We start from the raw sequence: 15,705 nt of genomic DNA on the forward strand, positions 1-15,705 counted from the left end.
TATATTCAGTATGTAGAAATAGATTTTATGGTATATAAAAAGTAGTTAAAATCAAAATTTAACTAATTTGCAACACAATGGTCATTACTTTGAATGAATAGATAAAAAGAAAATTGCACACCAAAACGAAAATTAAACTAATTTAGAGAAGAATATGTTCTGTAAAAAATAAATAATACTTTCATTTCTTAAACCATTATTCAGTACACGACGTAATCTAAGATGGTCTGGAAAGGCGATAGGTATTTCTATATTCTTTATTTCTTTTGGCTATAATTACTCATTACAAATGTTGCCCTTTATTCCGTTTTCTTAACATATAAGCGCCCTATAATGTGTTTTGTCGATGATTGATTATTTATTTATTTTGTTTACAGACTGCTCAATAGTATCGACTCATTATTCTAAGAATCTCACAAACCATCCAGACCCTTAATATTTCAAACAGAAACTGTGTTTTATTTTTACACCTGTACTATTTTAACGCAATCGGCATTTCCCCTTTATATACCCAATTTCTAGATCGTTTCTGAATATAATGTGTTCTATTTTTAAACAATTGATCTTTTACCCCTACGTTTTCTCATTTGCATACATGTACTCAATCACTAAATCGCTGATGAATAATACATTGCTATGTAACAATATGTGACATTCCTTAACTTTTTCTTTTGTTTGTCTAGTTGGTATGTCCGGAAACTGTAGAACAATACTTGTTCAGGAAATATTTCGAGAATTAACATATTCGTTATATAAGCTGTAATGTCGCAGATCTAGACTATAGGTACATGTACACTGTAATAGTACATACAAGTATGTGAAAAGTGAAATCACAAAAATACTGAACGTAGAGGAAAATCAATCGGAAAGTCCATAATCACATGGCAAAATCAAATAACAAAACGCATCAAAAACGAATGGACACGAATGATCCAAATGTTATTGCTTCTTCAAAAGTTAAATTATTGTCTCCATTCTAATGAAACTGATAGAAAACAACGTTAAAACATATTTTTAAAATTGGCCATAGTGCCGTCTGCGCTTGCGCCCGAGGCTTGCGCATACGTCCCATAGCATTCATTGTCAATTAATGCCGTGTAAATAAGTGACGTTATCCAATCAAAATGAACGTTACGTTGTTGCATTAGAATGCCAGTTTCCAGCTGACGATCAAGGATATTTTAATAGAAATCTGGCTACATCTACCTATTAAGGTGGTATGGGTGTCTTCCTCCATCTTGGATTGTAAAAAACAGAGAACCAAAGGTCCAGATTTTCTATCAAGTTAGCAAAATTTGATGCAGGAATGCAGATATTTAATGTGAATTTTCATTTAAAAGAACCGATTTATAAGAATATTACTTATAAATATTAATAGTTTTGCAAATGTTGATTATTTTTGGGTGTTTTTCTTTCTTTTTAATGTTGACATTTTAAGGGGAGGTAACTCTTAAACAGTGCATTTTCTGAAGGATTCTACATGGAATTTTCCCTTTTTTCGTATTTTAGCCAGAAAAAACGTACGGTGACTCTATCTTTTCTGTTGATATTCTCAAAGCATTGGCTGAAAGCTATCTTTCCTTAAATATTTAACAATTCTATCATTTTGTTTAGTTTCTAATCACAAAATGGTGTTTTTCCTGTATAATCCATACAAAATGTGTCATTTTGTCACGTCCTGTAGCATGAGAAAATGCGCGGTGACCTATCATTTTATTATATTTTTTCAACATATATCAATAGATACTACGTTTAGGCAAAGTATGAACAAATTCTATCATTTTTATTTTAGACTCCCATACCACCTTAAATCTCTCCGGCAGGAAATAAATACTAGCACTTAAAACAATAAAAACCAAGCAACTAACCAATATCGTGATGTTTAAATTTGGATTCACTTCAAACGAAAATCGTCTATTTATAAGAATGGGAAAACCTGTGTATTAGTTATAAACTAGCTTGTAACCATATTACTTACAAACGATACAAGATTGCTTTTTCTTTCTTTCTTTTTGTTTTTGTTTTTCAATATGGTGACCTTTATTTGAGGACATCTTTTTTCTTTGGCCATATATGGATAATTGTCCACAAACAATAATCATGCCACATCATTTAATGTGTGTCAATTATGTTACCAATGGAAAGTGTTGCGCCTACCGCTGCTTTAAGGTACAAACTTTATAATTGTCGATTAAGGTGGTACCCAACACTTTCACTAAAATTAATTTGGCTCTTTTAATTTTCACAAAATTTTGACAAATTATTTACTTTGACCCTTTTACCAAAATATAAAAAAAAATCACAAAAATTGAACCAAGCGTTTAGTCAGAAAAATTAAATTGGTTATATAGCAGTTTGACAAACACTAATTTTGATCATTGTAAAGCTTTATATTGCCTTCACAAAGCAACGTAATCAAAACGTTTAGCTGATATTACAGAGTTATCTCCCTGTAGTGTTAGGTACCACCTTAAATGAGGCAAACGATCGTCACATATCTATACATCATATTGTTTTTAAAGTGGCTATCAGAGTTAATTCTTTTCATTAACTGTCAATCATCTTATGAGCATGTCACCTGAACAGGAAGTCATCTTGTCATGTAATAAATTCATAGTCAAGACGAATGACAGACATATTTCTTATATAAAGTACCCGAGTCGATATTTGTATGTACCATGTAAATCAATAAGTCATGCAAAATAGACAGGGAAACTAGATCCAATTAACATAAACCAATTCAAATTCACTTGCTACCTTATTGACTGCTGGTACCTGCTCTTTGGTCGGGTTGTTGTGTCTTTGACATATAATTATTCCTAATTTCTATTCTCAAAGTTACATATGACTGCCGTGAATAGATATAGGAAGATGTGGTATGAAAGCCAATGATACAACTCTATATAACTATTTATAAAAGTGAACCATTATAGGTCAAGGTACGGCCTTCAACACTGAGCCTTGGCTCTCACCGAACAGCAAGCTATAACGGATCCCACAAAGTACTAGTGTAAAACCACTCAAACGGGAAAAAAAACCACGGTCTAATCTATATATAAAAAACGAGAAATCAATTAAAAAATATTTCGAAACATAATTATATAAAAAGTAATCGATCACAGATTTACTGAAATGCAATTGGGCACAATTTATTTAAATTTTTTTTTAAGATAATCTGACACAATGACATGGTGTTACAATGACCTATATTTGTTGGAACAATGACGTGAATTTGATGGTGCAATGACCTGTATTTGGTTTTTCAATGACCTGCATTTAGTAGTACACTGTACTGGATTTGGCAGTACAATGTACTGTATGTGGTAGTACAATGTACTGTATTTGATAATACAATGAGCTATATTTGGTAAAACAATGACCTGTATTTGTGGTACAATTTTCTGCGTTTTGTAGTTCCACTGTCCTTGTACAATACCACATGCTTTAAACGTGTATCTTCAATTTCTTTTTATTAGCCTATTGAAATGGGAGACATGATCATTCGGTTAACTTTGGTATTGAACTCAGGATATCAAATCATTTTAATATTTAAAATAGCATTGTTTTTATTGTATGATCACACGTATTACAAATATATAAAAAAACAAGTAGGACAGACATTAATTTCCGATGCCATGAAGTTATGAACAGATTTTATGGTATCTTCCAGCAACGCGTTGGAATTCGTTAAAAAATTATTAAAAAAACCAAGCACTATAATTTGACAACGTCATAGAATTATTGTGACTGTTTAAGATATGGCGAGGGAGTTTACAAATTTTACCGTCATCCTAGATTACATGTACAAATGATCTGCATTTTTTTTTTATTATGGGTGAATTTTGTAATTTTCTTTATGTAAAACGTCTAGTAAGTAATTTGCATTTGATTAATATCTGTATTACATAAACATTTATTTTTTTATTTTTTCTTGAAATATTTTAACCCCATCAACTCGGGAAAAAATACTCCCAAGGTTGAATATTACCAATTTTGGATATATTGATAGATAATTATTGTTTTTTTTTTCTTCGTTGAAGAATCAAAATTCTATACGGATATTTTCCCGTTAAAAATAAATACAATGTATACAATGATTGTAAATATTATAGTCGTCTTTTCTGAGAACATGACGTACCGAATTAGACTACGTAACGTTTTTTTTAATGTTGCTCCATCTTTAGTTTTCAATGTTGCGTGCGCATGTTGTTTTCTGTCTTTTGGTCGTTTGTCTTTTTTGCCATGCCATTGTCAATGTATTACCGACATACTTTTGAATATCCCCCTGGTATCACCCCCCTGTATTGTATTTAACCAATAATTACAAATCGGAATAATACAATGAAATTACACATAAATTGATCCTTTATAAATTTATGCAAGAGTACCCGTCAATATAACCTGTCTGTGTTTATAAACTGAAATGTTACTAGGAATACAATTTTGACTGGAAATGGGAAATGTGTCAAAGAGCCAACAACCCGAACATAAAACAGACAACAGCAGAAGGTCACCAATGGGTCTTCAATGCAACGAGAAACGCCAACACTCGGAGGCGTCCTTCAGCTGGTTCCTAAGCAAATATGTATACTATTTCAGTGATAACGGACGTCATACTAACCATACTGTATCCGAGTTATACACAAGACACTAAAATTAACTATCATACAAGACTAGCGAAGGCCAGAGACTCCTACCCTGGGACAGGCGAGAGACAAAAATGCGTTGGGGTTAAACATATTGTTTTAGATCTCAATGCTCCCCCTATACAATGTACATTGTATCTCTAGATAATGTAGAAAAAACCCGCACAATGTATTACCTAGTGCAAATATGACATCAGCCTCCCCCATCAACTATTATCAATAATGAATATGGTCAATAACTGACCATTTAATTAATCTTACTTGATTGCGGAAGTCAATGACCAGCGACGAACTATATGTAAATTGCGTACAATGTGAACAAGAAATATCCTACATTTACATAATTGGTGTGGGGACTTTCTTTACTGTTCAAATGAACTGGAAAGTAGTTATAAGGTTATCAGATTACGAAAATGAGGTTCATTCATAAAAGTTCTATTTTTGTAGTTTCATAACTAAAACACTCCTTGACTAAGCAGTTATGTTAAAGTATAATACACATTATAACATCGAATGTCAACGTGTTCTCGGTATTACCATTCATAGTTGGCTCGGATTTTCCTAGGATTGGTCAAAGAGGTTAAATGATTTCTAGACTTATTACAATTTTGAAAAGAATATGATAATACGATAGGGTCTAACCAGGAAGTACTCTATGTTATAGATTTTACTGATTGGTGCTCAATTCTGGCGTGATATATTATATGGCTAGTCTGGACTATATTCTAATATAAGTCATACTTTATAAGATTCTGCGCTGTACTTGCTAACACATGACTCAGACGTTTACGTGCTAACTCACGTGTAGCATTGTAACTTGGATGAAGAGTTGTGTCATTCGCACTCAAACCACATCTTGTCAATGGTAAAACCAGTGTTAACATACAACTCTGAAGTATGTTTAGGACACATATATAACCTATTATAGAGCTAGAGAGAGAGCAAAGAAAACCAATCAGACAGTTGATAAGTTATCTTTTATTGACAAAAGTCCCATTGAAAAAGTCCATCTTTCATTCTGTAAGCATATACTTGGGGTAAGAAAATCCTCGTCAAATATAGCGACACGAACAGAGCTTGGTCGACTCCCTATTGAAAAGTATATACTCTCACAAACATTGCTATATTTTTCCCGTCTGGAAACCCAAAATGTAAACCCCTTATTAAAAGAGGCGTCTGAAATGTGTAAAAAAATGCACTCAGAAGGATTATATATCTGGTATATTTACCTTACTGATATTTTAACAGAATTAGATATTGATCCAGAAATAATAACAACTGTACAAAATACAGGTACAGCAATAAATAACATAAAAAAGCAAATAAAATCTTATTGCAATGTCTTTTTCAATAATCTATTGGGGAAAAGATAGAGGACTTAAATGACAGTAATAAAATTTTCCTTTACAAAAATATTAAGATTAACTTGAAACAAGAATTTTACCTAAAACATAACCATTCTGACTCCAGAAAACTATTTACAAAATTCAGAATTAGCGAACACACTCTTTTAATAGAAAAGAGTAGACATCTTAAGATCCCTAGAGATCAGAGATATTGCAAATTCTGTAATGAGATAGAGGACGAAAAACACTTCTTTCTCAAATGCCCTAAATATAACTTTTATAGAAACAAATATTTTGATTTAATGAAAACCAATTTAGAGTGGAAAGATAATGTTAAAGATGACATGCTTAAAATAATACTAAACCCCACATCTCACAGTCAAATTAAAAATACAGTTTCCTTTATAAGACAATCATTAGAACTGAGGACGGGAGACCCCAAACATTAATTTGAACTGATACATTTTGTATTTTAATATTGTATTGTGTATTTTTGTATATATGTTATTTTTGTCACAGATCATGCTTTTGATTTATATGGCAATACAATTATTTGATTTTGATTTGATTTGATATATCTGTTAAGGCTAAAAATTCTAATTTCAGACAAAGGAGTAGGTTAAGTAAGACCCCTTTTGGCCCCAAAATAAAGCAGTTTTACAAAATTGTGAAAATGTATTTTTTTAGCTATTTACTGGAAAGAAGAATGCTTTTGCTACATTAATATGGGCTGCTTTAAAAAATACAATGCACATATATCGGGTACTAGCATCATAAAGTCATGCTAAATTACTGAAATCTTCACAATTTGAGCATTTTAGTGAAATTTTAGACAGTTTCCGTCTTAAAAGAAAGTTGCCGCATTTGTGTTCATTCATAATATTGAAATGTTGTCTTTGAGGATAATACATAACATGTATGAAGGTTGAAGATGAACACGGATTCGGCCACATTCATTTTTTTTTTACAAAAAACATCTGAAAAGTGACGTTTTTGGCATATTTGAAAGATTTTTCATATTTAAGCTTGAACAGGAGCGTTGTTAATGACTAAATCAGTTAAAATCTTTCAAATAAAATAATTGAATCAATTGTAATAGACACTGAAGTGTTTAAAAAGTGTCAAAAATCTTTCGTTAGATGATTCCGAAATTTGAAGTCAAAATCGGCTCTTACCGGACCTACTTTTTAATATTTTCTCCACTTTCCATGTTTTGCTTCTATCATCGTATAGTAAGCCTATGATAGTCCTGCATAGGAAGTTAGATTCGAAACTTACGTGAAAAAAGGAAGAAATAAAACAACATAAGATGACCTATTATAGTAATTATTTACTGTGTTAATTGGTCTCTTGTAGAAAGATGTCTCATTGGCAAACATACCACATCTTCCTTTTTATACGTCTAGTTTTAAATTCTAGAAGAGGCAGGTGCTGTGTATGATGTGGTATTTTGTACTGTGAAGTTTTGTTGTTGATTCCGACTTTTTTTTTTAAATATATTTAATATGAGGAAGGCGCTACCTTGAATGCCAGCTTTATACTAAGACATTGTCCTATATATTGATTGGTTGTTGTTTGCTTATTGTTCAGTGGCAAATATTTCATGCATATTCAGGAAGAATGTCCTAGGCTTCATAAGCATATATTTTTGTCTAAAATAAAATAATATGTTCAGATGGAAAATGTTTAGGGAACGGTCATTGAACTTCAAAGGCAGGAGAGGGTATGGTATTTTTCTTTTTTATAAAAAAATTTTCAATTCCAAAATTGATGAAAAAAATCTGTTCTGTCTGAAGCAGAGGACAATCTATGTACTTGACTATACATTGATACAAGTGAACAATAACCTCTCGTGCCCATGCAATATTATATTGCTATATTTAGCAAAGTTTATTCTTGTATGTACTTGATCTAATTTGGGAGTATATCTTATAAATTACCAGTAAGACAGAGATATCATAAAACTAAAATAGATTGGAGATAATTTGTAGATTTATGACTTCGGTGATGGCATGGGATCACGCCAAATATTTTAATAATATCACTTTATTGGCGAATATTATTTTATTGTTGCATGTAGATATAATCTGAAATGTTTTTTTATTCATCATTAAGTGTAGGTGATGCGGGGTTACTTTAATTGGACAGAAACCCGACACGCAGCATAAGAATAATAAATTAATATACAAAAAATAAATAAAAATATAAACTCTCACTATATAACTACTTATAGAAATTAGTGGAGAGCAGCAATGTGTTTGCCAGGTCCACAGGCACTTGTCGCAGAAAAATAATTTCCTATATACCTTATATAACTTGATTTTTGTTCTACTGAGTAGATATAGGAAGATGTGGTGTGAGTGCCAATGAGATAATTCTCAATCCAAATAACAATTTAAAAAAAAAGTAAACCATTATAGGTCAATGTACGGCCTCCAACACGGAGCCTTGGCTCACACCGAACAACAAGCTATAAAGGGCCCCCAAACCACTAGTGTAAAACAATTCATTTTAATATTTCAGGTATATTTAGGGGGATCTGGTCTAAACAATCAGAGCTATATTTATGTTTGGCCATCTTATATTTTTAATTGAGTAAAGATTGTACTGAATGATGACACAAACAGACAAAATTACGATTTCTACGAATACAACAAGTACTTGTAAAATCAAAAGAAATTCCAAATATCTTAATTTTAATCTATAAAAGAATTTCCAGTGACGTTCGAATAAAAAAATAGTTAAAAAGCCAAATAAAATTAGAAGTTTAGAGCATTGAATGCAATTAAAAAAATACTTTCCACTAATTTAGATCTAAAAAAAAATAGTTAAATCCTCTGCCATGTACCTGTTACAAATGAAGAACTTATTCCATTACTGTAATACGTTAAAATTTATTTTCATCATTTAGATAATTAGCTATTAGTCGTCAATCTTTGACATTCTTTGATTTCATTCACCAATAGTTTAGAATTAAATTTTGAGCTGATCATCTTGTATCGAAAATTGTCTATTGTTAAAGAACTTATTTTCTTGTCTTTTTGTCTCGCTCTTCTTTTTCATTTGCTTATTCCAATGGGCCTCTTTTTTCATAAAGGTATATTAATTTAAATTAACTTAATTGGTTTCTATCAACGTAAGGAGATTTGATTTCTAAATTGATCATAAAACTTGCCAAATTAAAAACCCAATATTGTCTACATACATTACATAATGAACATGTATGCAATATTTGCCACTGAACGTAACGCAACCAGAAGTTAGTCAATTTATTTTCGATTACTTCTGACGGAGATGGTAGGTAAAGTGGATGGTAACCTATCGTTTAGTATTGCTTTGTGTAGTCAAATATATACTGTAAAAGTGCAATGTCTACGTTCAAGGAAGTCTGGGCAAGATAAATTTAAATGATTGTTAAATTTAGATAACTGGTGTTACAAATAGTACCGCTATACTTCCCTAGTGACACATTAACATACGTCCAACCCATCACGTGACTGTTTTAATCATTCAAATCGAGAAATTCTTCTCTATTGTCAACTGCAACGTTTCGGGAAATTTGGCGTAAATAATCATAAGGAAGTGACACAAAAAAAGAGAAACCCGTCTATAAAAGACTTTCCAGTGACGTTCAAATAGAAAATAGAAAAAGGCAAAAAAAAAAAAAAAAAAAGAAATTAAGAGCATCAAACGTAATTAAAAACTACATCATTCTACTAATATAGATCACAAAAAATATTTAAATCCTCATGTAACATGACCATGTAACTGTTACAAATAAATAACTTATTCCATTGCTGTCTTACGGTTTAACATAAAATTTATTTTTATCATTTGTATAATTATCTGTAAATTGTTATCAAAGGTACCAGGATTATAATTTAGTACGCCAGACGCGCGTTTCGTCTACATAAGACTCATCAGTGACGCTCATATCAAAATAGTATTTGATTTCATCCAATAATAGTTCAGGATTCATGGTGATTTAGGGCTGGACACATACAATAGAAAATTTGTCTAATGCTAGAGACTTTATATTCTTGTCTTTACATCTCTATGCTGTCTCATTTGCCCGGGGCCTCTAAATAAACTTAATTGGTTTCCATCAAAGCAAGGAGGTCTGAATTCTAAACTGATCATAACACTTGCCAAATTAAATACCAAATTTGGTCTAATCACAATTCGTAATGAACACGAACTATTTACCACTGGACGTTAAGCAACCATCATGCAATGTATTTTAAATACATTTTAAGATTAATTCTGACGAAGATGGTAGGGAAATAGTGGGGATAGTAACCTAACGTTTATTATTTTTTGTATAGTCAGATGTATACTTTTAAAGTGCACTATCTGGATTCAAGGAAGTCTGAGCTAGAGAAATAAAAATGACTATTAAACTGGTGTTAGTACCGCTACTCCATCAATGACACATTAACCTACTGCCAACTGATCACGTGACTGTTTTATTCATTCAAACCTGTAAATTCTTCTCTATTGTCAACTGCAACGTTTCAGGGAAGTTGCGTAAATATTCATAAGGAAGTGACACAAAAATAAAGAGAAACCCGGGTGAACTCCATATTTTGAGGGCAAAATATAAAAGAGAAAACCTAGTGACCTCCGTATCATGAGGGTCACACGGAAATACATTAAATGTTAAATGTAGGTATTTTTTTTTAAATGTTATCTTTCTTATTTATTATCGTTTAATGCAGTGACACATTTTGTAAAAGGAATTGACGATACCTCGTATCTGATAAATAAACTATAAACAGAAATGTAATGTTTTACGAAGTCATTATTTAAATAACGTCTTTGGTTACATAATCTAGACGGTTGTTAGTTGTAAGTTGTGAAATTGACATCACATTTTGAACATTTCAATTCGCCAATGTATTATGAATATTAAGAGTACTAGAATTAAGAAATACACAAAAGACTTTTCAAGGATGAGAATCTTTCAATGTTTGTAATTTAACACGAATTCTACAAGCACGTGCAGTATTACTGTCCTACATGTACATGTATAAATCTTAAAAAGAAAACACACTGAAGACGGATCCAGCCATTTTAAAAAAGGGGGAAGATTCCCAACTCAGAGTAAAAGGGGGGGGGGTTCTAAATATATGCTCCCATTCAAATGCATTGATCGACCAAAAAAAAGGGGGGTTCCACCCCCCGGACCCCCCTGGACTGTGTCTATGCATTATACTAGTCTTGAATGGTGTTTTTAAGATTTAAACATCTACCGATAGCACAATTAATATTCATACTAACGCGTTTTTAACGGAACATGTTAACTGTTTTAAAGTCGTAATAATACGCTCTTTTTGAAATCTCATTTCTTCTCATTTTGGTCTTCCACTCATGTTGAATACACGATGTTCGTTATTAACAAGGGTTGTTAGTTAACAGTCTGGTATCTGTATCATTTCGGAATTTATTTGTTTTTAAATTTGTCCTAAAGTGCCACAAGGATATAGAACTCGTTCAAGTCAAATGTCTCTTGACTAATCTGAATTATTTGTATGCATTCGGGATCAACCATCCTGAAAAAAGGGGTGTTCTATTGCAATCGAATAAATTAACATCAATATCACCATTTGATGTTTAGCGGGGAGAGGGGGGGGGGGGGGGGGGCTATGATGAAGAGTTTTGAGTAAGAAAAAGGCAGGATGATGAGCAAAATGGCAAAATTAAAAGACAATTTACGCAAAAAAAGTCAGGATAAACTTAGGGAAAAAAGGCAGGACCTAAAGGAGTGAAAAATAAAAAGGCAGGACAGAGATTACAACTAATAAAAAAATGCAGGACAAAATTTTTCATCATTCTTTTTAAACATTACTTGATGTCTTTGATGTCAACCACATTAAATGATGGTGAAACCACATCGAGTAATGAGAAAACCATATTGAGTAATGCCAAAACTATATCAAGTCAATACGAAACCATATGGTGTTATATCAAAATATCAATAAGTGATCACTATTCCATATTGAGTTGTATAAAAACAATATTAAGTAAAGACAAACTATCATTAAGTAAGGATAAAACAACATAAAGTAATATTAGAGTTCCACTTAGGACAGCTGTGGCGTTCCATACAAGATGAATTATCGTTATGTGATTTTTGTTTGATTTAAACAAAAAAACATGGAGGTAAAAAGAGCAGATCATTTGTTAGTGGTACAGTTAAAAGGTATCCAACTTCTTTATGATAAATCCAATCTCGGCTTTCGTAAGGTAGTAAAACCATTACTTTGCTTAAGTAGGCCGTCTATTTCGGCTCTTCGGGATGTATAAATACACAGCCACGTTCAGTTGGAATGGGAGCGTCAAATTCAATTCTTCGTGTAGAGCAAATAAAACGTCTTCTCTACGTTAACGTACCTTGCAAAAACTCTTTTAACATATTTTTCTTGTTGTTGTGTTTCTTTTTATTCTAAATTTGGTGAGTTGTTAATTTAACTGAATTTGACAAGTGAGAGGTTTAACGCTATAAAACAAGGTTCAATGAACTATTTTCTATATTTGAAATTGTTTGAACCAAGTCCGAAATATGGCAGTTGTTGTCCATTCGTTAGATGTGCTTTGTCTTTTGATTTTGTCATGCGATAAGGAACATTTCGATCGAATTTTCCTCGGAGTTCAGTATTTTGTTATTTTACTTTTTTAAACGATTGAAGGAGGCGGAAAATAAATGAAGCAGCTGTTAATCCTAATTGAAAATAACAATTATCCAAGTAAACGACATTTTTATACAGACTTTTCCCCCTACAATTTGCAAAAGCTCAAATAGCAGAACGTTTCACATATACAAGAGTTAGTTTGTCTATTTGTTTGCAAATCAACGCCAAGGAGATTATTATTTTCTTGACCAGACGTTCATCTTCAATAAGAGACGTGAAGACATAATTAAAGGTGAAACTTGAGCAAGTTTCAGATTTTCATGAAGATTGTTCCTCCTACATGTATAATTAGTCCAAAGCTCAAATAGCAGAACGTTTTACATATCCAAGAGTTTAATTTCTATTTCATTAAAAATTTACGTCAAAGAGATTACTTTTTTCTTGAACAAACGCACCATCTTAAACAAGAGACGTGAAGACATAATTGATGGTAACAATTAACCAAGTTTCCGATTTTTATACAGACTTTCCCCCCTTCAATTAGTCAAAAGCTTAAATAGCAGAACGTTTCACATATCCAAGTGTAAGTTTTTCTGTATGATAAGAATTACATCGAAAAGAAATAACTCTTTTCTTGACCAGATCTAGACGTTAATCTTTAACAAGAGATCTGAAGTCATACATGTTAGACATATATAATGGGTATATTACATTAATATAATAATCTCTCTCCCTAATCTCGTTTAACATTTCCGATGATGACATCATTCACCAGCAACTACTAGTTTGTAGAAATAACAACATTAGATTAAGAGAACAGTACACCTTTGCTGTAGGAATAAATCTACGTGGGTAAACCACTGGTTATACAATTGCATTTAAATAATTATCAATATATAGCAATTATTATATAAGCTGAATTTGAATATTTTATATATGTCCCGTTTTGTAACATAACTTCTCTCGTTTCTTTGAGCTTCTTGAGCAAAATGAAAGAAGCTATTCCGAAGCCCGACCTTTCTCATGTAAATTTCTAGATCTTTTTTATCTTGCCCATTTCCGATTTGGTTATCTTCAGCTTCTGCTGGTTGTCGAACGCATAGTTGGTGCAGTAAAATTGGTAACGTGAATTTTGTTGCTATTCAATGGGGAGGAAAGTGTCGGGAATTCAAGTTATATCAAACGACAAACGCATATAATCTAAATAGTTATCAAAGGTACCAGGATTATAATTAAGTACGCCAGACGCGCGTTTCGTCTACATAAGACTCATCAGTGGCGCTCGGATCAAAATATTTATAGAGCCAAACAAGAGCATTGAGGACCTAAAATAGATAAAACTAACTTACCTGTTACAAAAGACTGTTGTCTAATAAAATAACCACTGCTATAGTTCGTCAATAAAACTAAAACTAGAAACAATGTTTTGGATATGTATAAGGCTCTCGTGCTTGCCATCATATTGAATGAATAAGTTTATTTCTTCTTTTCCCACAATCGCTCTTTCGTCTTCCAATCTTTTGTTTAATAAGTTGTGTCGTTTTCAGCAATTTTCTTTTATTTCATTGATATTGGATGCTGTTACTTTGTAGAATGTCCGTAGTTTATATCACCTGACTTATTTAAGTTACAAACAGGTGCCCGTTATAAGTATACTTAATAAAACCTTATGTTCAAGTCGCCTTGGAACTTTACTTCACCTCTAATGCTTTATAAAACTGTGCGTTCCGGTCTCCTCTACAGTTTACTTCACTTCTAATGCTAAATAAAACTCCTTTTCTCCTTGGAAGTTGACGTTCTTGTGTTTGTCCTTATGAAGATTACGTTTTAGTAGTTAATATCATATCGCCTACAAGTTTGACGGAGGTGCACGTTTTAAAAACTTAGTCCCGATGTAGATATAAAAGTTAATACTTATGCTAGTGATTCGCTTTATAGAAGAAAATCCATGCACACATGTTCTGAATTTTACTCCGCGGTGATTTGTCTCAACGTTTACGGAATAATAATGATCATTTTATAGCAATGCACCGGTTTATATCAATACAATTAAAAAATTAATGTCGCGAACTTCGCCCTCTCCGGAAGTTATAAATTCCTTAAATTATCCGTATAATTCTTGCAGTTCAACACTGTGTCTAAATAAGATCAACTCTGATTGGTTGTTTACTGTGGAGGGTAATGTTATCGGTATTTATGGTCTATACTGTTTGTTCGTGTAAATATTTCTATATGATTTATGATATTCGATATTATTACACTATAATATACTCACCCACTCAAAATCAGTCAAATTTATTTCGCAGTTTATCAACAAATTTATAAACTTAAAAAGTAATGTTATATCATTGAAATCGTTGACCTTTTGATAATTTTATGCATATTTATTTCCTTTTAACAAAAGCACTCATGACTTAAATGCGTAAGACATAAATTGAATTCAAAAGATAAAATTAATATTAATATCAATAATATTTTCTTTCAGCTTGTAATTTAGCTTTCCCCCTTGTTTGAAATTGAATTAAATTATAATCAAAGTTATTTTAATTTTAAATCAAAATGTTGCGTTATTTGAATGCCTCTCTGTTGGAATGTAGTTATTATTACCCAATGAATAAATTGAAATAGTTTATACAATTTAATGTATAATTATTCATAACGTGAATGAACCCATTGATTTAATTTCAAGCAAGACTAAAGAATGACTTGAACATATGAACTATATCACCCTAATAATTAATCTTTCCTATTGCATGTATTGATCAATCATTAAAGTGCACACAATCAACTGTTTTTATATAAAGAAAAGAAGCACGATACACGCTAAACATATAAGAGGGTCAGAATAAGGGGGTCCTTTTTATTGTGTTTTTTAATTGTTTAGGTCATTTTTCTGCATTTTTTACATATTTTTGTCCATTTTTCTCAAATCTTTATATTTAATTTCACATTATTCTTTCTTCTACCTTTTTTCGACCTAATTTTCTATATTTTTTATTATTTTATTCCCAATATTTTCTTTTCAGTAAACCCGATCAATACCCTCATATAAAGTCATAATATCATTTAGTCCACAAGAAA

General features: G+C 31.6%; 1 protein-coding gene across 1 annotated transcript in view; it reads right to left on the reverse strand.

The window, feature by feature from the left end:
* The window catches only part of LOC134719387 (uncharacterized), a 31,089-nt gene extending 16,337 nt beyond the window's left edge, over positions 1 to 14,752 (reverse strand). The window contains exon 1 of the mRNA XM_063582394.1: positions 13,974 to 14,752. Within this exon, the coding sequence (XP_063438464.1) occupies positions 13,974 to 14,085 (112 nt within the window). The 5' untranslated portion in view covers positions 14,086 to 14,752. The remainder of the gene's footprint in view (positions 1 to 13,973) is intronic.
* Positions 14,753 to 15,705: the final 953 nt, after the last annotated feature.

The sequence above is a fragment of the Mytilus trossulus genome, chromosome 5, assembly GCF_036588685.1.
Source record: "Mytilus trossulus isolate FHL-02 chromosome 5, PNRI_Mtr1.1.1.hap1, whole genome shotgun sequence".
Classification (NCBI taxonomy): Eukaryota; Metazoa; Mollusca; class Bivalvia; order Mytilida; family Mytilidae; genus Mytilus; species Mytilus trossulus.